General features: G+C 38.7%; 1 protein-coding gene and 1 pseudogene across 3 annotated transcripts; one reads left to right on the forward strand and one right to left on the reverse strand.

The window, feature by feature from the left end:
• Positions 1-2,941: 2,941 nt before the first annotated feature.
• LOC133653769 (opsin-5-like) lies at positions 2,942-24,032 on the forward strand. 3 transcript variants are annotated; one of them, XM_062053438.1, is made up of 6 exons: positions 2,942-3,051; positions 16,198-16,324; positions 16,415-16,577; positions 16,665-16,792; positions 16,888-17,222; positions 22,015-24,032. In XM_062053438.1, exons 2-6 carry the CDS (start codon positions 16,234-16,236, stop codon positions 22,501-22,503), a joined length of 1,206 nt encoding a protein of 401 aa, XP_061909422.1. In that variant the 5' UTR covers positions 2,942-3,051; positions 16,198-16,233; the 3' UTR covers positions 22,504-24,032. The 3 variants fall into 3 exon arrangements, with proteins under 3 accessions (XP_061909422.1, XP_061909423.1, XP_061909421.1); XM_062053439.1 differs by having other exon boundaries at positions 2,955-3,051; positions 16,234-16,324; XM_062053437.1 differs by lacking the exon at positions 2,942-3,051 and adding an exon at positions 11,496-11,629 and having other exon boundaries at positions 16,234-16,324.
• Positions 13,251-14,784, reverse strand: LOC133653241 (lysocardiolipin acyltransferase 1-like; annotated as a pseudogene).
• Positions 24,033-25,888: the final 1,856 nt, after the last annotated feature.

A 25,888-nucleotide genomic window follows, 5' to 3' on the forward strand; every position in this document is an offset into this window, starting at 1 on the left:
ATGGTAAAATTATGAAGTATGATGAATTTAGAGCTATGTATGGTGATGCTTGCTCAAGCTTTTCATTTTATCAACTAACTGGAGTAATTGGGAAAAGATGGAAACAAATAATTAATTATGGAACTACTAAATTATTAGTTTGTAAACCTCTAATAAGAAATTGTAGTTGGCAAAAAGGAACTAAAATAAATAGAAAAATATATAATTTTTATTTAATAAAGAAATCTTTGAAGGCTGCCTCATACAACACAAATGGAAAATGGGAGGACTTTTTTGACTGCCCGTTGCCATGGGATGCCATATTCAAACTAATCTATAAAACCACTATCGATGTGCAAAATCGTTATTTTCTAATTAAAATTATTTATAACTTCTTACCCACAGGGAAAATGTTAAAATTATGAAATATGACAGAGTTAGATGATTGCCGATTTTGTTGTCAGGAGCCTGAATCCACCCTGCATTTGTTTTGATATTGTCATATTGTGTCTTTGTTTTGGGTGGAAGTTGAAAAAATGTGTTTAAGGATTGGTTTGTTTATGAAGCTTAATGTGGTTTCTGTTATTTCAGGAGAGTTCATTGACAATCATGATTTAGTCAATTTAATTATAGTACTCGGTAAAATGTTTATTTTTAAGGCCAAAAACAGATAGTCACTTAGTATTACTTTCTTTAAAACATTTATTCAGTATTTTCTAACTTTAGAAAGTTACATGGTTGAAAACGATAATGATGCCAAAAAACATTAAAAAAAAGATGAGAAGTCCTCAAAGGCTTATTTTGAAAGTATAATTATGTTTATAGATTATATGATATCTGTTGTTGTGTTCCCTAATTTGAGTGACCTGGACATAATCTGGACTGTACATAAATGCTTATTTTGAAAATGTAATTTTGTTTATAAATTATATGCAATCTGTTGTGTTCCCTAATTTTTTTCTGTGTACATGAATGAAGGTGTGTGTTGCTGAGTCCGACTTGGACATTATCTGGACTGGGCCTGGTTTAAAAAACCCTTTAAACAAATCTAATTTCATTGACAACCTGGTCTGTTGAAGATAAGCCCATTTTTAAAAAAATAAAATAAAATAAGATAAATAAATAAAAAACATTTTCTTGGATAAAAAAGAAAGTAAAACATTATAAAAATAATTACATTAAAAATAGTAATTAATGAAAATGTTAGTGGACCAGCAGCCTATACAATCATGTGTGCTTCAGGGACTGTGTCCCTTGCAGATGTGTTGTCTGTGTTGTGGGAACCAGAATATTGGTAGCAGAAAGAAATAACCCCTTTTGTGTGAGTGGGTGTGGATGAGTGTGCATGGGGGAGGTTGTTTGGGTTGATGCACTGATTGAAAGTGTATCTTGTGTTTTTTCTATGTAAATTTAATTTTAAAAAAAATAAATAAAAAAAAACCTTTTTTTTTTTATTTTTTTTTTTAGAACAGGCCCGCGGGCGACTCGTCTGGTCCTTACGGGCGACCTGGTGCCCGCGGGCACCGCGTTGGTGACCCCTGGTCTAACAGAACACATTTGTTGGAAAACTGTCTATGTATGTCACAATTACAAAGTTTATTTAATACATTTTTTTTATGATGATTGGTGTTTACGGTGGTCACTCACCCGGTATTGTCAACATGCACGCGCAGGGAGCGCGCGTATAGCATACTTAAGTAGTCCAAGAGGAGTAACGAACACATTGCAGTCATGTTGTTGTTATGATAAAATATACATTCAATGACAGCTAAAGCTAGTTATCCAAATTGCTATTACTAGCTAACAATATGTGTTAAAATGTGTTACGTACGTACGTAATTACGTCATTACGTACGAGAAGCCGGGAGAGGGCCTGATATGCTGTGTAAAATACATTGGAAAGTTGGCGCCCTCAAGGCATCTGTGTAAATGTTGCAAACAGCCCCTTTAATTATGATTATTCCAAATTCAAAAGTGTGATTGATCTGATTAAAAAAAGTTATCATTTGACAGCACTATTTTGATCAATTTACTATTCTTTTATATATGTTATTATGAAAACACACATGCATAATACTTATTTTCAACAGCAGCACATATTCAGAAAACCATCTTTTATTCTTGCTTGTAATTAATTAAAGGCATAATCTGAAAAAAACATGCAAAACATGTTTGCTTCATACAGTAGGAAGGGGATTCATATGGCCTCCTTTGTCGCGGTTTACCTGACACATAAAACGTGACATATTGGGGGCGTTTTGTGGCAATTCCAACTTTAACCACAGTGTCAGTTGCTATGTTAAGTGACGCTTTCCATCATTTTTACAGACTGCATCGCAAAATGATTACCCCCCACACTCCCACCTTCCTCTTATGCGAGATCCACCAAGGAATGGGGTCATATGAATCCCTTCTCTACTGTAATATCACTCATAAAACGATTAATATTCAAAGAACATTTTTAAATGACACCAATACAAGTGATCAAGGCCCGAATACCAGCTGTAATTATTCTTTCAGGTTCTGAAAGCAACGGACACATCTGGATAAAAGAGTGCACACACTGTACAAGCATACAACCAGCTTTGAAAGGGGAGTACACACTTGATGTATCTCATAATATGAGATACATAAGATACATATGAGGCATGATACATATATATAAGATACATATGAGGCATCTTGATGCCTGAATAATATATTATGATTCAGGCATCTTATAAGGGAAGGAACACAGTAGGTTGTGAGTATGCAAGTAAGACATCATCATAAATCAGATGATGAATGGTACTTTGAGTCATCACCCCACACAACAATGATGTTGACAATGTGTTGTATGACAGCATCCACCTGGCTGGATGTGTGTGTGAGTGTGTGTCAGTGAAGAGGAAGAGAAGCATACCTTAACTGGACTCTTTTCTCCCTCTCTTCCTTTCCCACACTCTCTCCCTCTCTCTGTTATGCTCAGTTCTCCTCTCCATCTCCTCACTGCCTGTCCGAGCTCGTTTCGATTCCTCCTTTCCACCAGGCCTCCATGCGTTTACCAGAAGATAAGCCATTCTTCCCTGGAAGGTAAGCATCGATGCCGAACACCTGGTTCACTCTATAGCCTGCAGATCACAGTAGGAAATTAATTTTTTTGTCTTTATACATTTTAATAACATTGTTTGAAAATATTTTACTGTTTAATTTTTCAGCAAATCTACTGCAGCATTTATAGCTTGATTTGGGATTTATGTACAAACGTAACAAGAGCAAATTCAGACGAGCAGAGGTATATTTTTATTCTCTCTGTACAAAAGTGAAGGTCGAGCAAAGTCCACATAATCAGAAAGTAGCAAACACAGGTTGTGATGGCTATTAAGTTGATGAGATGGACGCACAGACATCACAATGGCTGGATGAGCGATGAGATCACTGATCCTGCTTCTGTGCACCAACCAACAGAAAACACTCTTTTATTTTTAGTTCCAAGTTATCATCCTTGTTTTATTGCCACCTTTGGGACAGGTTACTGCCATGATCTCACTATGTTGAGCGCACACTGTCTAAATGCACGCGCCAGCATTTGTTGTCGAGGTTCTGTGAGATGCGAGGCGTGACTTGTGTGCTGTAGCCTCACAACAAGAGAAGTAGAAAATCTAAATTGTGTGTGCCTTAAATATAAAAAAGCTAATGTTTATATATGGTAACCCTTTAGTATGGGGAACACATAATTAATAACACCATTAATTAGTTGCTTATTAACATTTACATTAGTAACATATTGGCTCTTAATTAGTCATTATTAAGTACTTATTAATGCCTTTTTCTGCATGGCCTTATTATACAACCAGTAAGCCATTAACTAAGAGTCTTCTTTCAATAACGTCAGAATTATTGCTTATTAGTAACCCTAACCCTTATATGTTTTCCTAGTGTCCAAATAACTCTAAATTAAGTCTTTGTTACTTTAATAAGCAACTAATTAATGGTGAATGTGTTCCCCATACTAAAGTGTTACCATATATATATATATATATATATATATATATATATATATATATATATATATATATATATATATACATATATATATATATATATATATATATATATATATATATATATATATATATATATATATATATATATATATATATATATATATATATATATATATATATATATATATATATATACAAAAAGGGACAATCGGTAGAAAATGGATGGATGGATGGACATATATACTGTATTTCTATACATAAATGTATATACTGTATATAAAAACGTTTTTGTTTATTTTTCTTATTGTTGATCATACATTATGTAAGATGTTTGTGTGATGAAGTGGAAGTAGCTGTTGCAGGATGATGATGGTATGCTAGTTTTTCAAAATGTCATTATTTGTAGCCTTTACCCTGTGGCATGAAGATTGGACATATTAGGAAAATCTGAATTTTGAAGTGCACTTAACAGTGTAGTTTACATGAAATGATTATAATGAACAGATTAGATATTTGATTAGACATTGAGAAGAGATCACAATCACACAACTATCTTTAACAATATTTTACTTCCATCATAGGCTTTAAAGAGACATTTTTAAAAACATAGATAATTACATGAGTAATATCTGTATTTTTTAAATGTATATGTCAGGAACTAAAGTAACTCATGTCAGAATGATAATGCCTCAATAGGTCCAAACAAACAGGTAAGTTACATATGTAGTACCGCTAATTATCTGAATTGTCTCCAGAGTCATTACATAAGATGTTTTACAACACTGTTTGAAAGAAAAGCCTCCAGCCACCTTGTGAAGCTGTGGTGTAAATACTCTACAATGGTGGCATTTGCTTGGCACTGTCAGTCACTTTGAGTAGAAGAGGCAGTTACACACACAGCAAGGGTGAAAACAGTGCATTTAAATTGCACAAGGTCCTTGGATACATGTTGCACTGCTCAGTGCTCAGGGAGTGAACTACAGCCCAACTGTGAGTGACCCAAATATCACACATAAACTGGCCAAGTGTTGAGTTAAAGTACATTTTTATTTGGAGAATATAGGTGGCTAAAGATGACAAGACTGTCGTTAGAGAAAAGGGAGATAAAACATACATAATTCCATGTCAAAAATGTCTCTTTGTTCAATTTTAATAGAAGCATGTTAAATGTTTTAAATCTTAATGTGAGGCTCGGGTCTCACTGGTGTGTTCTTAGGATGCAGAAGACTGAGGAGGCAATGTGCAGGTAAATAACTATTTAGTGTAATGACAAAGACAAACTAAAGACGAATACCGCTTAGAAGGGCACCGATGCATAGGGAAGGCTATGCAAAAACAAAACTAAAACTGACAGGCTGCAAAACAACAAAACAGATTTCTGGAACACAGCAAAAAAATCACGGCAGGAGGAAAGCGCGTACACCGTAATGTCTATTTATTCTAAACAAACTCCCGACCAAGAAGGGTGGCTCAGACTCGACATAGATAGACCCAATTGCTAACAGAAGACAGGTGTGGATCAGTGCTCAGAGAAAGATGTAAAGCGGTTACGGAAAAACACCAACACAACAGGAAGTGCCACCAAAATAATAGCACAGGACAGGAACTAAAACACTAAACACAGGAGAACTAAAAATAAGGCATGGCCTGGTGTAACCAGCCGTGGCAGAATACCCCCCCTTACCCCAACAAAACGTTATAGAAAAAACATAAAAAGTCCAAAGTCACGGGAGGGAGGAGGGAGAACAAGGCGCGGGTCGCCTAGCTGTGTGTGTCCTCGCAACCAGCGAGGAAAAGTCTGGTGGTGGGGACGAGTAGACCACCACTACAGCTGTTGGGGTGGGCGACCACGGAACGGTCACATTCTTGGCCGCTTGTGCGGCAGGGATGCAGGAGGTCGCAGCGGCGACGCTGGAGGGGACTCCAGGACAGGAGGTTACGGCGGCGATGCTGTACATGACGCCAGGACAGGAAGCGGCGGCGACGCTGGAGTTGATGAACGCTTCAATGTGGCCATCAGTACCAAAATCTTTTCAAGCTGCTGGGTCATATAAATCTATGTGGGGTCACTCATTGGCTGGATAATTTCTGTCACTGGACGAGTCCCTAGCAGCATAGCCCATGCAGAAGGAAGCACCGGAAGTGGCGGCCTCGGTGGACGAAGCTGTGCCTCCCCAGCATGACGGCGATACTGCTGTGTTACCAGGATGCAGAAGACAGCGGAGAGCACTAACAAACTCAAAAAAAAGGACGGCCTGGTGTAACTAGCCGTGACACTTTAGATCTCAAACTTTTTTCACCAAGTACCACCTCAGCTAAACACTTGGCTCTCCAAGTACCACCATAATGACCAACAGCAAAATACAGCACCTTAGTTGGCCTAAATATTCAATAAAAACAAGGCAGAGGTCTTATTCAACACGTATATTTAATATTTTTGGCCACTGTAACAATTACATACAATTTGAACAGTAACACTGTGTTTGAATATAGGAAAATAAGTGAAGTGAAGTGAATTATATTTATACCACATTTTTTTCTCTAGAGACTCGCTTTACATAGTGAAACCCATTATCGACATTTAAACTACATTTAAACCAGAGTGGGTGGCACTGGGAGCAAGGGTGAAGTGTCTTGCCCAAGGAGTCAACGGCAGTGACTAGGATGGCTAAAGCTGGAATCGAATCTGGAACCCTCAAGTTGCTGGCAAGGCTGCTCTACCAACTGAGCCATAAAACATTGTACTTTAATAATGGATCGAATACATTTACTTATATTTATTTAAGTGATTCTTTGGAATACCACTAGATAGAGCCTGCGTACCACTAGTGGTACACGTATCACAGTTTGAGTATCAGTGTTTTAATAATTCTATAACACTTAAAACATCTAGATTATGTTAAAGATTCCCATGATCACATAGAATGGAATATAATTTCCTCAAATTATCCAAAAAAGATCAGGAATAAAGATACTTAACAAAATATGAAAAATAACTGAAAATTGGCAATATTTTTCATATTTAGTTAGTTCTGAAGTTGGCCAGATTTGAATAATTTTGATCTTAACTGTATGTATTAAAATATTACATTTACGTTTAGGTAAAAAGCTGAGATCTCATCTAAATAGCAGCAGAATCAAGTCGGCTTAAAGGGGAACTGCACTTTTTGGGGAATGTTGCCTATTGTTCACAATCCTTATGAGAGACAAGAAGACCATTTGTTTTTTTCCCCGCAATCTAACATATAAATCGGCTCATTCTTGGTGGCTAGCAATGCAGCTAGGGGAAGCAATCAGTTCTACCTCTAAATCACTTTAAACATTAATTAAACAACTGTCAACAATACTTAATTTACATTCCATAACCTGTATAATAACCGAACTGTAGCAACATAGTTACTGTACAAGCGAACACCGAGGAAGTCTTTTTCTAGCGTACTAACACATCGGCGCGCTACGGTAATAGCCTGAAAAGTTAACTACGGAAAGAGAAAAGCTAGCTTCTACGCAAGCACAAAACGCATTTTAGTTTGTAATGCACAGCCCTGCGATAAAACACCAATGTTTTACTGACTGAAAAACATGAACAATCATACTACAGTATCTGTAATGTATTAGCCCACATTTCATGTTTTGTTTGTACACACCCAGCTTGACAGCGTATGCACTGTAGTGTACGAGGATGTGCTGCATGTATCATGATCAATAGTATAGTGAATTATTCAATGGACAGTTGTCCATTTGGTCAAGCTGACAGGGAATGTTTCCAGTCGATTTGGGTAAGCAATCCATTAGGCCTAGAGGTTAGAGTGTCCGCCCTGAGATCGGTAGGTTGTGAGTTCAAACCCCAGCCGAGTCATACCAAAGACTATAAAAATGGGACCCATTACCTCTCTGCTTGGCACTCAGCATCAAGGGTTGGAATTGGGGGTTAAATCACCAAAAATGATTCCCGGGCGCGGCCACCGCTGCTGCCCACTGCTCCCCTCACCTCCCAGGGGGTGATCAAGGGTGATGGGTCAAATGCAGAGAATAATTTCGCCACACCTAGTGTGTGTGTGACAATCATTGGTACTTTAACTTTTTAACTTATTAATTTGGCATAGCTTGGCTCAAAGTTCCAGATTTTCAGCGTGACCATGTCGCACTCTCTCGGCTTCCGTCTGCTCCAACGTTTCAGGCTCTTCTTCTTGCTTGCTTCCATAAACAGCAGTTCATCCTCCGTATATTCAGTTTAAAAAAGATGAGGCTGTGAATCATCATTTGTCCAAAAATAGTCGTCTATATTGTCTTTTACCAACTTTGCCATGATTAGAAAACACACTCGCGTTTTGTATCCGGAAGTAGGAACAAATTTGTTGCATAAAATGGGACGTGCGCTGCTATGAAAATGGAAATAAATGCGCAGAAGAATTAGTTCCGGCTGTGCATAAAATGACCAAAACACGGTAAATATTGTACACATTACATATTGTTATGAACGTGTCTGTTACTATATAATATATATAGACTTGCAGCGTGTATATAAAAGTTTGATGGATAGGATAGGATAGGATAGGATAGGTATTTATTGTTATTGCACAAGTACAACAAAACTCTGTTTTCAGCACAAACCCGTTCAAGATTAGACATACAAACAGTGTACAGGGTAACAGAACAGGAACGCTGATGGGTCGCCACAAGTCTCCCCGTAAAAGATAAGAAAAAGGGTTTTGAAGTTGTTTTAGAGGGTCTTGAAGGCTACAACGGTGACTCCCATTTTTTAAGGATTTTAAAGATGATAAAAAACGCTTGCAAGATGCTGCAAATGGGAGTCACCGTTGTAGCCTTCAAAGCCTCTAAAACAACTGCAAAACCCTCCATCAACGCTTTATATACACACGCAAATCTATATATAATGTAGTAACAGACATGTTCATAACATTATGTAATATGTACAATATTTACCCTATTTGAGTCATTTTAATCAATGACTGACTTCTTCCTAGCACTGTTTTTTGTTTCCATAGCAGCACACTTCCGACTTCTTGCAACAACTGTGTGTCCTACTTCTAGAAACAAAGGTGTGTGTATGTTCTAATCAAAAAACAAAGATGATTATTTTTGGACAAATGAGGATTCACAACCTTATAACTTTGAAGCTGAATGAACGGAGGATGAACTGCTGCTTATAGAAGCCAGCACGAAGAAGAGGGTGAAACGTTGGAACAGATGGAAGCCGGAAGAGTGAGGTCGGAGTAACACAAAGCTGCAAATGTGGAATTTGGAGACAAGATTTTTCGACATAAATAGCTTGCTTACCCAAAATAAGCCGAGAAAAATTTCCCTGGCCAGGTGGACTAAAGAGACAACTGTCTATCTGGTGAGTCACTCTTTATATCGATCATGATACATGCAGCACGTCATGCGTGTATCATGACAAACAGCATATGCTGTCTGGCTAGCTATACACAAACAAAACATGAAATGTGAGTTAATACTTTAAAGATACTGTATTATGATTGTTCGTGTTTTTCAGTCAGTACAGATTTGTGTTCTATCGCAGTGCGTTGTGCCTTACAAACTCAAACGTGTTTTGTATCGTTATAGCAGCTAGCTTACACTACCGTTCAAAAGTTTGGGGTCACATTGAAATGTCCTTATTTTTGAAGGAAAAGCACTGTACTTTTCAATGAAGATAACTTTAAACTAGTCTTAACTCTAAAGAAATACACTCTATACATTGCTAATGTGGTAAATGACTATTTTAGCTGCAAATGTCTGGTTTTTGGTGCAATATCTACATAGGTGTATAGAGGCCCATTTCTAGCAACTATCACTCCAGTGTTCTAATGGTACAATGTGTTTGCTCATTGGCTCAGAAGGCTAATTGATGATTAGAAAACCCTTGTGCAATCATGTTCACACATCTGAAAACAGTTTAGCTCGTTACAGAAGCTACAAAACTGACCTTCCTTTGAGCAGATTGAGTTTCTGGAGCATCACATTTGTGGGGTCAATTAAACGCTCAAAATGGCCAGAAAAAGAGAACTTTCATCTGAAATTCGACAGTCTATTCTTGTTCTTAGAAATGAAGGCTATTCCACAAAATTGTTTGGGTGACCCCAAACTTTTGAACGGTAGTGTATCTCTTTCCGTAGCTAGCTTTTACAGCTAATACCAAAGCACGCTTATGTGTTACTACGCCAGAGAGAGAGTTCATCAGTGTTCACTCTTACAATAACAATGTCGCTACAGTTTGGTTATTATTCAAGTTACAGAACGTTAATCAAATATTGGTGACGGTTTTTGAATGTATTTTTAAAGTGATTTAGAGGTAGAATTGATTGTTCTCATCAGCTGCATTGCTAACTACTTAGCACGAGCCGATTTTTATGTTAGACTGCAAAGAAAAACAAAAAAAGTTTGTCTTCTTGTCTCTCATAATGATTGTGAACGATAGGCAAAATTACAAAAAAAGTGCAGTTCCTTTTTAAGATATTTAACTGTGAATTCAGAATATGGTTGATCTTAAAGAAAATGCAGCAGTCCAAAAATTGTATGGTAGATTTTTGATAAAGATAAATATCAGATAGCAAAAAAATTCTCCATAAATACAAATGTAAGCTTGATATGCGAATAAAGGTGCCTTGGCAGATATGTCAATAAAAATCCACTACTTGACTTCACACAACATCATCCAGAAGTTATTGTCCCTTGTTCAAAAACTGCAGTTAATCATGGCTGAATAAAATAGTTATTCTGCCTGGTTGACTTGCTAACAGCAGTATCACAGCTCAACTGTTCAGTGTTGACATGAGTGGACTGCAGGCACGTCTGTCTGCCTTTACGCTGGAGGTATTTTTCCCCATCACTTCCACAGTCATCAAGATGCATCACAGATTACCTGTCTTACATATAATTGAGATCATCTCTACATTGCTGGATCATGATGATGCACTCACTGGATTAATCTAAAATGCTGTCATGATAACCCATGCCCTTAAAACAGTTTTAATGAAAAAAAATAATTTAAATGCTTATCAATACTGATATATTGGGGAAAAAATTAAAATCAATGTGATGATAAAAGATCTGACTGATAGTAGCACTCATTATGACATGACCATGCACTGGACAGGTATTAAAACAAGCAATGACCTTTTACACTCTTTTTTCGCCACTTAGACTCGTGATGGTGCACTCGCTTGCATCACAATGAACCTTTCATCTTTATCTCTTGTGATTGCCTAAGTCCTTGAGAGACAATGGTGCATCTGAATCATCTCTAATAGTACTCCAATTATTGCAACAAATGTGTCTCCTGCACCATCGTTTCCTCTGTGATTTCCAATTTATTGTTAGGATCCGCTGCTCGGATCAGTTTGTTTACAGTTTAGTGTCACGTGTGTTTGTTTCTGTTGCCATGACGGCAGATTTTGCTCACCTGCCTCTGGTTAGCGTTTGGGACGCGCACCTGTTGCCCAAGCGCTAATCAGAGGGCTATTTAGTCTTCGCCCGGGCAGCACTCTGCCTGGCTTCCTAATTTGCTTTCACGCAACAGCTAACGACCACTTTGTTTCCTGCTAGCTCTCATGCTATATTATTTTACTGTAACGACCGGGTCGCATCGTGGTGCGAGGTGTTCTCCCAAGGATGCAGACGGGCTCGGACACAGCTTGCAGGTAGGAAAATGATTTATTCAAGAACTAAATCAGACAGGAAAAAACAAAAACGACTAGCGTGGGAGCTAGCAAGCAAAATAATATAGCATGAGAGCTAGCAGGAAACAAAGTGGTCGTTAGCTGTTGCGTGAAAGCAAATTAGGAAGCCAGGCAGAGTGCTGCCCGGGCGAAGACTAAATAGCCCTCTGATTAGCGCTTGGGCAACAGGTGCGCGTCCCAAACGCTAACCAGAGGCAGGTGAGCAAAATCTGCCGTCATGGCAACAGAAACAAACACACGTGACACTAAACTGTAAACAAACTGATCAGAGCAACGGATCCTAACAGTTATTGTCCATCCCTTTATCACGCAGAGCGATATGGTCAATACTGTTGCAATTGTCTCCTTGTTTGAGAACGGCAGTAGAAGACATTGATTACCTAGATTAAACGTCTGACTCAAAACAAGACGAACGTCATTGCTCAAACTGTTAAAGCAATCTATTAGGATTATTTATTAATGCTGAAGTATGCTCTGGATTCTTGAGCATGCGTTAATTCTGCATGCCATATGTTAATATTGCACTGTGTCTGGTGCAATCATGCATGACTGAAAACATGCATGTTTTCATAATTATGCTTCTTCATAATTATGCTTCTTCGTCCCCTGGGGGACAGACTTTATGAGACACCCCCTGAATTGAATTACTATTGAGGACTTGATAATATGTATTTATTTATTTGTACAACACCCTGTGTGAGTTACATTCTTGAATCAAATTAGATGAGTTAACATCTGCAACAACTGAAACCGATTTCCATGATAAGTTTATTACCTGACAGTCTGTGTGATTCTCAATACAGTCGTCCTTTGCCCCATCGCACTTCAAATATTGTGGCAAAAGATATTTACCAAACAGGGTTTTCATTTCTGGGTTAACGATGAACACTGCTGCTAACAACAACACGGCTTACAACAACAAGGCAGCTATTCTTGGTGCTAATTTCATTGTGACAATCAAATTGACCAAGTTTTGATGCACTTCATCTTCAACCAAGTTTTGACGCAACAATGTTTTGATGCACTTCATCTTCAACTCTTGCATTATCAATAGTGAAGTGGAGTGAATTCTATTTATATAGCACGTTTTTTCTCTAGAGACTCAAAGCGCTTTACATAGTGACACCCATTATGTACATCTTTAAGCTACATTTAAAACAGTGTGGGTCACACTAGGAGCAGGTGGGTATAGTGTCTTGCAGTGACCAAGATGGCGGAAGTGGGAATTGAACCTGGAACCCTCAAGTTGCTCGCACGGCTAATCTACCAACCGAGCCACGCCGCCCCAATTTATTTTACTCTTTGTGGCTGTACTGACTCAAGCGGAGAATATTCAAAATAAACTCCTTTGGATCTGCACTAACATGAAAACGTGAAAATTGGGTTGCAGTTCCTGAGTATTAAAATATAATCTTGCGGTTTACGCGATACGATGCTCGGGGGAGCAAACAAAAGGTACACAAAATGGCGGATCACGGTGGATGGAGTCAACACGTCCTTGTAAGCAGTATTCACTGAGGTCAGTTGGTCTTATTCCCTTTTCAAATGCATGGCTGACCTAAAAAGGGACCCTAAAGGGTCCTCACTTGGTCTTCTTCTCGTCGCCATTGGCAGCCATGGATGTCCAGTAGAGATGGCATGCCAGCCCTAGCAGCTCCAGGCCGCCAATCAGCTTCGGTTGGGCGACAAACACCCGCACCATGACCACCAAATAGAGCCTGAAGGCAGCCCATAGCCACAGGCCAACGAAACACAACACAATGAGAGCGCTCCAGAACAGCATGGAGGCCGCTTTGATCAGAGCCACGTGCAGCTCCGACTTGTACGGCGACACACGAACGACGCCCTCTCACTCAAAGCCCCGTGGTTGCCCGAAGTAAAAGTCCCACAGGCGGACCTCCTTCTCCGCCCAGTGCTCCTGACACCAGGACTCAACGTGTGCGTAGGAGGCAGGAAGGGCCGCCACAGGATAGCGGCGCACGTGGAAGTGGATTTCGCGTGGGAAAAGGTGATGTTCGGTCTGGGGACGTTCTTGGGGTATGCTACAGTGATGCTGTGGACGGCGTCCGGGTTGTCTCCTTTTCGTAGCTGCTCCATAATAAAAGTGAAAGCGGTGGTGCGCGGATGCAGCACGTTTTCGTATTTCGGGAGGTTGTTCTGGGAGGCGTAATTATCGCTACTCACTCTCGTATTTTCTGTGAGGCCGGTGCCCTTGGGAAAGAGAGGCAGTTGCACGGGCTCTCTCATGTCGCAGAAATGGTTGAGCAGGTTCTCCATGTGTTCCTTGTCCTTCTCCAAACGCCGATGGATGAAGAAAAAGCAGGCCACCTGCACGGCCCAGCCAAAGCCGGGCACAGCCTTGAGTGCAGTCTTGAGGCAGACACCACCAGAGAAACATCCAGTCCAGGCATGTGCAGTGGTTCCTGATGATGACGCTACGCATCTCCTATCCTGATCCTCAGACTGAGATTCAAGCTGCGAGAAACAGTCTAGTGATAAAATAACAATTGGACCAAGTACTTGTCTGTCTCCTGGGTGGGTGTCTAGCTTGTTTTGATGGAAACTGAATGTTACCTCGTTGCTAGCATGACCTGCCAACTTGCTACATTACAGCTGACATTGCAGCCGGCTGTAAAAGTCCATCCATCCATCCATTTTCTACCGCTTGTCCCTTTTGGGGTCGCGGGAGGTGCTGGAGCCTATCTCATGTAAAAGTCTAATAATAATAATAACACATCTCAACATTGGTGAGACTTTGGCTTGAGACTTGTCAAAAAACAAGGTGTGGGACGTACCAGGACTCGATGGGATTCTGCACACCACTTGCTACCAATGCTAATAAGACTGCTATCAACTATCAGCAGCTGTCAGAGCAATACTAAGTGGGGATGAACTCTGTTGATGCACTTCATCTTTGACATCATCAGCTACACATGACATTGGTGAGCCTTTGGCATAAGTGATGTGGAATGACAACATGAGATACGTAACAACACGGCTAATGATTGTAGCTGGGAATGTCAAGTTGACCAACTTACAGCACATCAAAGCCCAGTTTTACTTGGAGGAATTACCCAGGATATCACGATGTATTCCACATAGTGGCCATATTGCATTGATGCTTGGAGGGTCTTCCGTGTTACCGGTGAGTTCTGCAATTTACAATAGAACCCACTAAAGGCTACTTTATTGGGGGAACCAAGTGTAAAGGTGACTACAGGTGTTATGTCATATTGAGAGGACTCTACTGAACAGTTTTTATGCTCTAACTATGAAAATATTTAACTGATAAAAAAAACATTCTAATTTGCGTAAATTGATTAACACTATTACAATGTTTACAGTTGTTAATGACTGTAGTTTTAATGAGAGGGAGTAAGTAATAATAATATTGATTTCATTTGGTTAAAATTTAAGTTTACCACGATCACGCCTGTATATAATAAGCTGTGGTAAATGAGAGATGACCTAACACATAAAAAGAGTACAAATGATTCACTGCATTTTCATGAACTTGAAACAATAACATTGAAAATGTTTTAAAACTATAACTATTGGTCACTTGTCAGCTGTATCATCGTATTCCTTTTCAAAAAGAGCTATGTGTTTTTGCTTTGTTTATTTTGTGCAAAATTGTAAACAATTTTGCTGATATTGTAGCTTATCAGAAGGGATGGAAGTGCATATTTGCATTTACTTTCCCTGAACATAAAGTCTATCCAGAAGACAATAAAAAGCTTTGATCCCTAACCCCCACATTTCATACAGTTTATTGTACATTCATTTGAGTATATATTTTTATGAAAAACGTAATATTGCTGCTACTTTAAACTATTGCTCAATATTAGGATGGGATCTGTACTTTGTTGTTATTGCAGCAACAGTAGAAAAACCCATCTCACAGAGATAGGATGTTGCAAAGCGGAGTAGAATGGCATAAAACACACACTGGTCTTTCCTCATTTCCTACCATAGTTATGGTTAATGTAAAACCTATGTATTCTTTGTGGTACTTCAGGGTCTTTTATTTCTGATTATCTAAAGTTGTTTGCCTTGCTGCTGACGACTCCTCACTCTTTCTTTTCATTCCTGTCATAAACTTCTTATCTCTCCACCCCCAAAAGCTCTGTGCACATGTGTTACGTACTACTTCTAGTGTGTAGAACAGGGAGACTGTTGATCAAATTGAGCACTGCTGCCACCAAGCTTAAGGTTGGTGCATTGTTCCAACATGAACACTATAGTGTAGATCAAAAATAATGAAAATCTTGATTGCAACACGTGACCCACCAATGGGGCCTGACCCACTAAAATAGTTTTGCACCGTAGTACACAATCTCTTGTATCATACTCCTGCTGTAAATCCAGAGTTTGATTTTTTATATCGTTCTATCATGCAATGCAGTGCACTCTTCATTATATTACAGTATTAGGAATTGTCCTCATTTTCAAAAAGCGTTTCCATCTTTTTTGCATTTGATCAGACAAAACCCTTGTACAGTTTACAGTGCAGAGCACATATTCCAAAGGTACTCATCAGTGTGCCAATGTCCACAACCTTCTAGATGGGAAATGCATCAAACACAACTGCTGTGTTTGCCTCCACTATCTCCAAGGAGCATGATGTCATCATGGGCTCGATTTACATCTTATTTAGTGAGTTCACTCAAAAAGTAATGCCTGCTACCTTAATCTTTTGCTTAGGGTGACAAATCCGAACAGGTTCCCAATCTCTTTTTTCCCCAGGTGTGCTGTCCCTTGTGGGCAATTGCATTTTGCTACTTGTTGCACATCACAAGCGCTCGACCTTGAAACCAGCAGAGTTCTTCATCATCAATCTCTCTGTCAGTGACCTTGGGATGACACTCTCTTTATTTCCCTTGGCAATACCGTCAGCTTTTTCACACAGGTATCTCCTATCTCTTCCACTCACTGACTGATGCTTAAAAATGCTGAAATCCAAACTACATTCATTCTCCATGACATCCGTATACAGGTGGCTGTTTGGAGAGATCGCCTGTCAGCTCTATGCGATGTGCGGAGTATTGTTTGGTCTCTGCAGCCTGACAAACCTCACCGCCCTTTCCTTTGTGTGCTGCCTTAAAGTTTGCTTTCCAAATCATGGTGAGTAAATGAGAAAGTGATGAACAAGAACTAGTAGCATAGATGCTAACTCTGTTTAACAACAAAACTCCTCACTGTGTCTCTTGTCTTGTTAGGCAACAAAATCTCTTCGTCACATGCTCGCCTCCTAGTGGCTGGAGTGTGGTTTTATGCATCAGTGTTTGCTGTGGGGCCCCTGGCACAGTGGGGTCGATACAGTTCGGAACCCTATGGCACAGCCTGTTGCATTGACTGGCATGCACCCAACCACGAGCTTTCAGCTTTGTCATACATTGTCTGCCTTTTTGTCTTTTGCTATGCCTTGCCTTGCACCATCATCTTCCTTTCCTACACATGCATCCTGCTGACAGTCCGTGGGTCTCGACAAGCTGTTCAGCAACATGTTTCACCACAAACCAAGACCACCAGTGCACACTCTCTTATTGTCAAGGTCAGTGCAAATGACTAATTTTACGAGCTTCTACATGACCAAAGACTCATCATGATTTGGAGCATCAGCTTTTGTACGCATCCAAAGTATGTTTGCCACTCTTGTTATTATGTTTTCTCCTGCATTTGATTGTGTTAGCAGGAGGCCTGGGCCGATATTCAGTAAGTCCATTAACTGACGATAAATGAAAATTAGGTTGGTAAGTTTTCCAGTAGGGCTGAAACTAACAATATTTTTGGTAGATGATTAGTCAACGATTATCCTAACGATTAGTCAACTAATGGGATAATAAAGTGTACACATATTTACTGGCTCTAATTTTTCCATCAACTTTTAAATGCACCTTGAGTTATTTTAGGCCTGTGCTTGCGAATAAGAACGATGACTAATTCATTCATACATATGTATTTATACTGTAACTGTGCTGATCATTTAGCTGTTACAAAAATGTATATGACTATTAAAATGTTGTACATTTAAAAGAAAGGAAAGGAAAAGTGCTAAAAATGGACACAATTATCACAAAACCAAATGACACCTCACCAGTGTAGGAATATTTCAGTTCAAACCTCTGGAACAAGATGAGCCTATCAATCAATTTACCGTATACTGAATAACATACTGTATAAAGATAGACTTTGATAACAAATTTTGAAAGGGTATAAATAATTTGGGGCTGTATACACAAAAACAGGTGAAAACAAAAACCTCTACCACTGATTAAAGTTAAGAGAAAAGTATTGGGTCTGCATACAGTGGGGCCTGATTTACTAAAGGTTTGCGTGTCCTAAAACACGTGCAAACCTGATAGCACACGCAAATTTTATTTACTAAAAAAGTGAATTGCATCTGGTAAAGGGGAATTGCACTTTTTTGGAATTTTGCTTATCATTCACAATCATGAGAGACAAGAAGACTTTTTTTTTTTTTCAGTCTAACATGTAAAAATTGGCTTGTTCTAGGTAGCAAGCAATGCAGCTAATAGGATCAATCAATTTTGCCTCTAAATCCCTTTAAAAATGCATTCAAAAACAGTTACCAATACTTCATTTACATTCCGTAACCTGTATGATAACAAAACTGTAGCGACATTATTATTGTAAAAGTGAACACTGAGGAACTCTCTTTCTAGCGTGGTAACAAATCGGCGTGCTTCGGAATTAGCCATAAAAGCTAACTACGGCGACTGATAAGATAGCTTCTACGACAACACGAAACGCATTTGAGTTTGTGATGCACAACACAATGCAATAAAAGACACTAATCTGTACTGATTGAAAAACATGAACAATCATATTACAATATCTGTAAAGTCTTAGCCCGTATTTCATGTTTTGTTTGTACACAGCTAGCCAAACAGCATATGATGTCTGTCATGATACACTCATGACATGCTGCATGTATCATCACAATCAGAAATACTTTAATAATCCCTGAGGGGAAATTAAGATTTTCAGCACAATCCCATTCAAGATCCGACAAACATTACAGGGAGACAGAACAGGATCGCTGACGGGTCTGCCAACTTCCGGCGCCAATTACAAAAAAAGTGAGAAACAGGTAAACGCTGGGAACGGGGGATTGAGAAAATTTTTTCAGTCTAAGCCTGGGCCCCTGGAGAGGGGGTCCAGACTGAGGCCAAGGAAGAAAAAAACCTCATAGCCATAGCACACATAAACATGTGTGAAAGAGGGAAATATCAAAGAACACAAAGGACATTAAAGACATTAAAACCAACCAGCCACTTCTACACACAAAAGTAAAACAAAAACAAAAAAAGATGTATATATATATACACTGTGGTGGCCTCTGTGGTGTTTCACGCCATCGTTTGCTGGGGTGGGAGGAGCATGGCCAGAGACAGAAGCAGACCCAACAAAGCAACCAAGAGAGCCGACTCCACCCTTGGCCGCCCACCAACTCTCGGCCAGTGTCCAGTTCGCATGGATGAGTGAGGATGCGTCTAAGGAGACAGAGGTGTCCGATACCTGCTCATTCAGCCATGAATGATCAATATAAAGAGTGACTCACTAGATGGACAGTTGTCTCTTTGGTCCAGCTGGTCGGGGACATTTTTTCTGGTGTATTTGGGGTAAGCACGACATTTATGTCGAAATAGCTTGTTTCCAAATTCCACATTTGCAGCTTCGTGTCACGCTGACCTAACTCTACCGGCTTCCGTCTGCTCCAACGTTTCACCCTCTTCTTCGTGCTGACTTCTAGAACAGCAGTTCATCCTCCGTTCATTCAGCCTTAAAGAGATAAGGTTGTGAATCCTCATTCGTCTAAAAGTAGTCGTCTTCATTGTTTGTTACCAAGTCTGCCATGATTAGAACACACACAAGCGTTTTGTTTTCGGAAGTAGGAACACACATTTGCTGCCAGAAGTTGGAAGTGCGCTGCTATCAAAACGGAAATCCATGCGCGGAAGAATGATCAAAATGATCAAATATGGTAAATATTGAACATATTACATATTCTTATTAACGCGTCTGTTACTACATTATATATAGACTTGCAGTGTGTATACAAATCGCTGATGGAGGGTTTTGAAATTGTCTTAGAGGGTTTTGAAGGCTACAACGGTGAATAATTTTAGCCGAATCATCCTAGCGTATTTTTATCATCTTTAAAATCATACTTTAAAAAAAGACATGTGTGTTCTTTTCTCTCATAATTATTGTAAACGATTCCAAAAAAAAGGGCAGTTCCCCTTTAAGTGAGCAGAATAAGGCGTGCAATCCATTTTGTGTCTGTCTTCATTAATATGTAAAATATATGCTGATCATCAAAATGCCCACAGTACTGGGAGGAGAAGATGCAAATAACATTATTCAGCCCGCGCAATGTGATTTATCAACACTCATCATCGTTTTGCGAGCACTATTTTGTGTTTTATTTAGCACATGTCAGAATGACATGCAAACTTGCAGTTCCACACACTATCGCAAAATCAGTGCTCGATGGACAGACAAGAATCCTCCGTCATACGTGTGTGTGTAAACATTTTGGACGGTCAGAAATAAAAAATATTACACATTGTCTATTCAGCAACATCATTTTATAATATTATAGCTTCCAGAGTACTTAAAAGGGAACTGCACTTTTTTTGGAATTTCGCCTGTCGTTCACAAATATTATGAGAGACAAGAACATGCATGTCTTTTTTTATTATTAGGACTTTAAAGATGATAAGAAACGCTTGCAAGATGCAAGATAACAATATGTAATATGTACAATATTTACCGTATTTTGGTCATTTCATGGACAGCCGGAACTCATTCTTTGGCGCGTTTATTTCCGTTTTCATTAGCAGCGCACTTCCGACTTACCGCAACAAATATGTTCCCACTCCCTGAATCAAACGCGGGTGTGTTTTCTAATCATGGCAGACTTGGTAACAGACAACGAGGACGAGTATTTTTGGACAAATGAGGATTCACAACCTTATGTTTTGTTAAACGAAGCCAAGCTATGTTGAATTAATGGAGTGCCCAAATCAACTAGAAACATCCCCAGCCAGCTTGACCAAACGGACAACTGTCAATCGAAATAGTCACTATACTATTGATCATGATACATGCAGCACATCACCGTACACTACAGTGCATACGTTGCCGAGCTAGTTTTGTACGAACAAAACATGAAATGTTGGCTATCACTTTACAGGTACTGTAATATGATTGTTCATGTTTTTTAGTCAGTACAGATTGGTGTCTTGTGCTTTACAAACTCAAACACATTTCGTGCTGGTGTAGAAGCTAGCTTATCTCTTCCCATAGTTAGCTTTTACGGTTAATACAGTAGCACGCCGATGTGTTAGTACGCTAGAAAAAGTGTTAAAAAAAAGAGTTCACTCTTACAATAACAATGTTGCTAGAGTTTGGTTATTATGCAGGTTACGGAACGTAAATGAAGTATTGTTGACGGTTTTTGAATGCCTTTTTAAAGTGATTTAGATATAGAATTGAGGGACAAGCTGTAGAAAATGGATGGATGGATGGAGGCTCCCATTAGCTGCATTGCTTGCGACCAAGACAATTTTTATATGTTAGAATTAAAAAAACTAACAAAAAAAAAAACTTTTGTCGTCTTGTCTCTCATAATGATTGTGAATAAATGCCAAAATTCCAAAAATTGCAGTACCCCTTTAAGAGGTCAATTAAATGTATGCAATGTGGTGTTATTTAAAAAATGTTTATTGACGTTCGCTTTTTTCACATGGAAAATATATTATTACAATATTTATTTTTCGAAAAAAACTAAAATATGCATTTTTTTTTGCGTCTTGAGCGGGGTAAATGCAGCCTCCCTCCAATGAGCGCACCTTTGACGGTAAATAACCCAAAACAAAAACAATTTGTTTCATTGAAGATGCACTTTAAAATGTGTCTTAAATGCCCATTAAAAGTGGTACATGTCTCATGCATTTTAGAAAACATGGCAAAAGGCCACAGTTCAAAGCATGATAACTTGAATATGCAGTAAAAATGAGAGGTGTCTCCGTGGTGAAAGCCCCGTATAGTACATGCAAGAACTTTAAATAATAATAATTTATATAAGGCAGTCTGCACCACTTTACAATTGCACATGCAGTGTTAGTAAATCACACGCAACATGCCCACTTACAGTACACGCTATTTTATGAATTGCGCAAGCTGTTTTTACTGCATGGTATTTGGATCTTAGTAAATCAGGCCCTAAGTGTTAATGTAAAAAACTAACACTGCATAAAGATATGATTTTGCATATCTGCATGGTATCATCTGCTTGTTTATATTCTTTTTCACAGCTGTCGGTAGCAGTGTGTATAGGCTTCCTTGGCGCTTGGACTCCCTATGCTGGTGTGGCCATGTGGTCAGCTTTCAGTGATGCCACACAAGTCCCTTCTTCTGCATTCGCCATTGCCGCTGTGTTCGCAAAATCCTCTACTGTCTACAACCCAATGGTCTACCTGTTGTGTAAACCCAACTTTCGCGAGTGTCTTAACAGAGACACTTCCATGTTGCGACAGAGGATCTACCTGTATAGGTCAAGTACACAGTTGGATCCGAAGGAACGATTGGGTTCCACACCGCAACGCAAAAAAGACACCAGCATGTCCACACGCCTCTCAAACGGGCAACTTGAGATCTATGAGGCGTGTCTGCACTACATTGACAATCCAGCCAAGTGTCATGTGACCACACCCCAAAAGACCGCTTGCATACTGACTGGATCTGCTCACAGAGAGGTGACCCTTAGACAGCTCTCGGCCAACCCTCAGGCTGACTTCCTTTAGTGGTGCTGCTTCTTCCTTTTATGACACAAACAAAACAGGACAGGCGCTCAGAATCACACTGTGAGATCACTAGGCATGGACAACACAGAGCAGGGTTTTGCGTACATTATGATGGAATGATGGGAAGCATTCTACAATAAACAATCCCTTGATTGTGAAATGCCAGAAATTCCAAAGAGCTGATGAATTTATCTATTCAACCAAAATAATCGTAAGATTTTGATGACTGTTTGCTTCTACGTTTTTTCAATAAACAGTAAATCAACTTGAGCTTTAATTAAAAAGAAGGAACACTACTGGTTTCCACTTTAATAGGAATGACCCCAATGTGAGGTTAACAGAAAATAGTGGAATTATTGTTTTGTAACTAATGAAGGACAATAGTAAATGAAATATGGTAAATGGTTTAATCTGATAAAACCTACGGTACCAATTCCGCACACAATGTTATTTGGGTTTTATCTTTTAGGGATTATGTAAAAAATTGTATGTGTGTCTATATCCTTGCAGCATCCTTGGTAAAATGATACTGTATGCAAAATGATCAACTATTCTCATTCTGTAGGCTTAAATGTTTCTGCGGACATTCTGTCCTTGGAATTACATAGCCTAAATCCATCGCTCGACATTAAACCGAACTGACAGCTACTGGTCTTCTGACATTTGATGCAGAAAAGACAAATTTAGATGTTGCACTCTCATCAAGAGGCGCCTAAACAATTTTCTACTTCATAGCAATTACTAATGTGATGAAACTGCAGAATTGTATATTGTTTTATGCTACAAGGACAACAATATTGCAAACCCAGGAGACCTTTACGTTGTTTCTTGAAAACTGAAGGGTTTTTTTGGTAGGGTGGGTTAATTTAGTTAATTAACTTAGCTTAATTTGTATACACCAGATGCCCTTCCTGACCCAATCCACCCATTTATCCAGGTTTTGGAATGGCATCTCAACATCTCCAATGGCTGGTTGTTGGGGCCCTGCCTAGGATTCATGCCCAGACCTTGTGCACAAAAGGCAACACCGTGCACTATTGCACCACCAGATTTTCATCAAAACGGACAAATACAGTGGATCAGACTATCTGGGGATTCATATTGAGAGGCCTTTGGAAATTCTATTTATGATAACAGATTTTCTTTTGTACGATTATTTAAAATTGTTGTGGGGCTCTCATAACAATCTGTTCTGACCTTTCTTTTCCAGTTTGTGTATGGTGTATACATGCTGATTTCACTTTGTGAAGAAAGCGAATACCTTAGTAAGATGAAGGACATTCAATGAAGTGCAGACACATGATGAGGCTTTCCTCAATCAGTTATGCCAGACAAAAAAAGCAGTCCAAGCTGCCACAATGGGTATTTTATGTTTTATGTTTGCTACTGAGGCTTTCAATCAACACAATTTGGCAAAATGTGTTTCTCTTATTCTTAACCTCATGTCATTTTAGGCATCTGAAAAACGACATTAGTTCGCAACCATGTCAATGTATGTGCTTATGTGGCAAAATACTACTTTTAATGTGAAACTGTGATATGCATTGTTGTATGCATCAGAAAATATTAATAAAACTTTATGAAAAATAAATTGAGGCTCATGCCTTATAATGTATGCAGTGTTCATTATCAAAAGTCGTATTTTTTACGTACTAATATTAGTCTCATCCACAAATGACGAAGATCCAAGATGGCAGCATGTCCTCTGTCTGCTCAGTGTCTCTCTATTGACTATTTCATTTTAATGGTGTTTAGTTCTTCTGTATTGTTTTTATCGGTTCAAAAGTTGCAATTTAATGTTTTTATTGAAATTTCTTCACAAGCTCTTGAGAATTGTGGACTTTTAATGAGTTTAACTTAACCTCTACTACACTCGGAGCCTGGGCTAACAGACCGAACGAATCCTGCCACATCCTTATTTTATTTTTTTAAATTTATTTATTTATTTTTTTGTCCTGTCCAGCTTCTCAGGCAAATCATATAGTAGATGTAGATGCCTATATCGGCTGTTCAGATTTACTTTACAAAAGAGAAGTGTAGGATACTTCTCTTGTTGCCTTACTTGTATTTTGACTTTATTAAATGTATTTATATTATCATTTGGTGCAGCCGGGCAGGAGGGGGATAGAAAGAGAAAAAAAGGAAGACAGAGGGGGGAATTGTGGGGACAAGAGGGGGATTAGACAGAGAGACAAAAGCAACAACAGCCAACACAACAACAACAACAATAGAGCAACATCAGCAAATAAGACATGTACAAATATGATGGTAAAAGTAATAGCAAATAAGCAGTTAGCGAAAAAATAAAAAATAATACAGAAATGACAATGAGCATTATTACACTAAAAATGGAGCAATACGGATGCCAATAGAAATAGCGCTATTGATAATGAACAATACAAATACTTTACCTTTATTATCAACAATACAGTTGTTCAAATGCAACAATACATATACGTAATGATAACTTGAGATATAAAAGAATGCAGAAAAATGGAGGGGAAGAAAGAGAAGCAACCTACATTAACCTTGTAGATTGTTATAGTAACAATAGGTTAAGCTTTGTCAGTGTGCCATGTGTTATACCCAGTTTACCCTAGGACAACAACATTAATATGTGTTTGATGAAACGTGATTATGTGCATGAGTGTGTGTGCATATGTACTTGTTTGTGTGCAGTATGTGTATATGTGTGTTTGTACAGTGAATGTATATGTACAGTATATGTATGTGTGTGTTTGTACAGTGAATGTATATGTACAGTATGTGTATGTGTGTGTTTATACAGTGAATGTATATGTACAGTATGTGTATACAGTATGTATGTTTTTACAGTGAATGTATATGTACAGTATGTGTATACAGCAGAGGTGGGACCAAGTCATTGCTTTGCAAGTCACAAGTAAGTCTCAAGTCTTTGCCCTCAAGTCTCGAGTCAAGTCCCGAGTCAAGACAGGCAAGTCCCGAGTCAAGTCCAAAGTCAAGACTGGAAAGTCTCAAGTCAAGTCACAAGTCCTGCATTTTGAGTTTCGAGTCCCTTCAAGTCCTTTTAACCACAGACTAATATTTTTACACAGATTGTGTATGCTTTTAAACGGCTGTATTTATTTATTAAAACAAGTGCATTTCAAATAGCAGGAAAAAAATAGTACTGACATTGCAATTCATAATAGCACTATTAACCAGTCATTTTAATAGTTTAAACAATTTTAAACATTTAACTCATTCCTTTACAGAATAAACACATTTGCAAAAACAAGTGCAACTGTACTTATTTGTACAAAAGTGTTAACATTGTATTTCCATGGCATATTGCATTGTAACTAGTTCCACTGCAGTTTCTATTCTGTTCTTACCTTATCTCATTGATCTCATCTCATACTGT

Source organism: Entelurus aequoreus, linkage group LG07 (genome assembly GCF_033978785.1).
Source record: "Entelurus aequoreus isolate RoL-2023_Sb linkage group LG07, RoL_Eaeq_v1.1, whole genome shotgun sequence".
In the NCBI taxonomy this organism is placed as follows: domain Eukaryota; kingdom Metazoa; phylum Chordata; class Actinopteri; order Syngnathiformes; family Syngnathidae; genus Entelurus; species Entelurus aequoreus.

Excerpts from the sequence above, each read along its gene's own strand:
- LOC133653769 (XM_062053437.1), top strand. The coding sequence starts at position 11,540 with ATGCTATATTATTTTACTGTAACGACCGGGTCGCATCGTGGTGCGAGG. Across the intron at positions 16,578-16,664 it reads CCGTCAGCTTTTTCACACAG|GTGGCTGTTTGGAGAGATCG; the intron begins GTATCTCCTATC and ends ATCCGTATACAG. Across the intron at positions 17,223-22,014 it reads CACACTCTCTTATTGTCAAG|CTGTCGGTAGCAGTGTGTAT; the intron begins GTCAGTGCAAAT and ends TCTTTTTCACAG.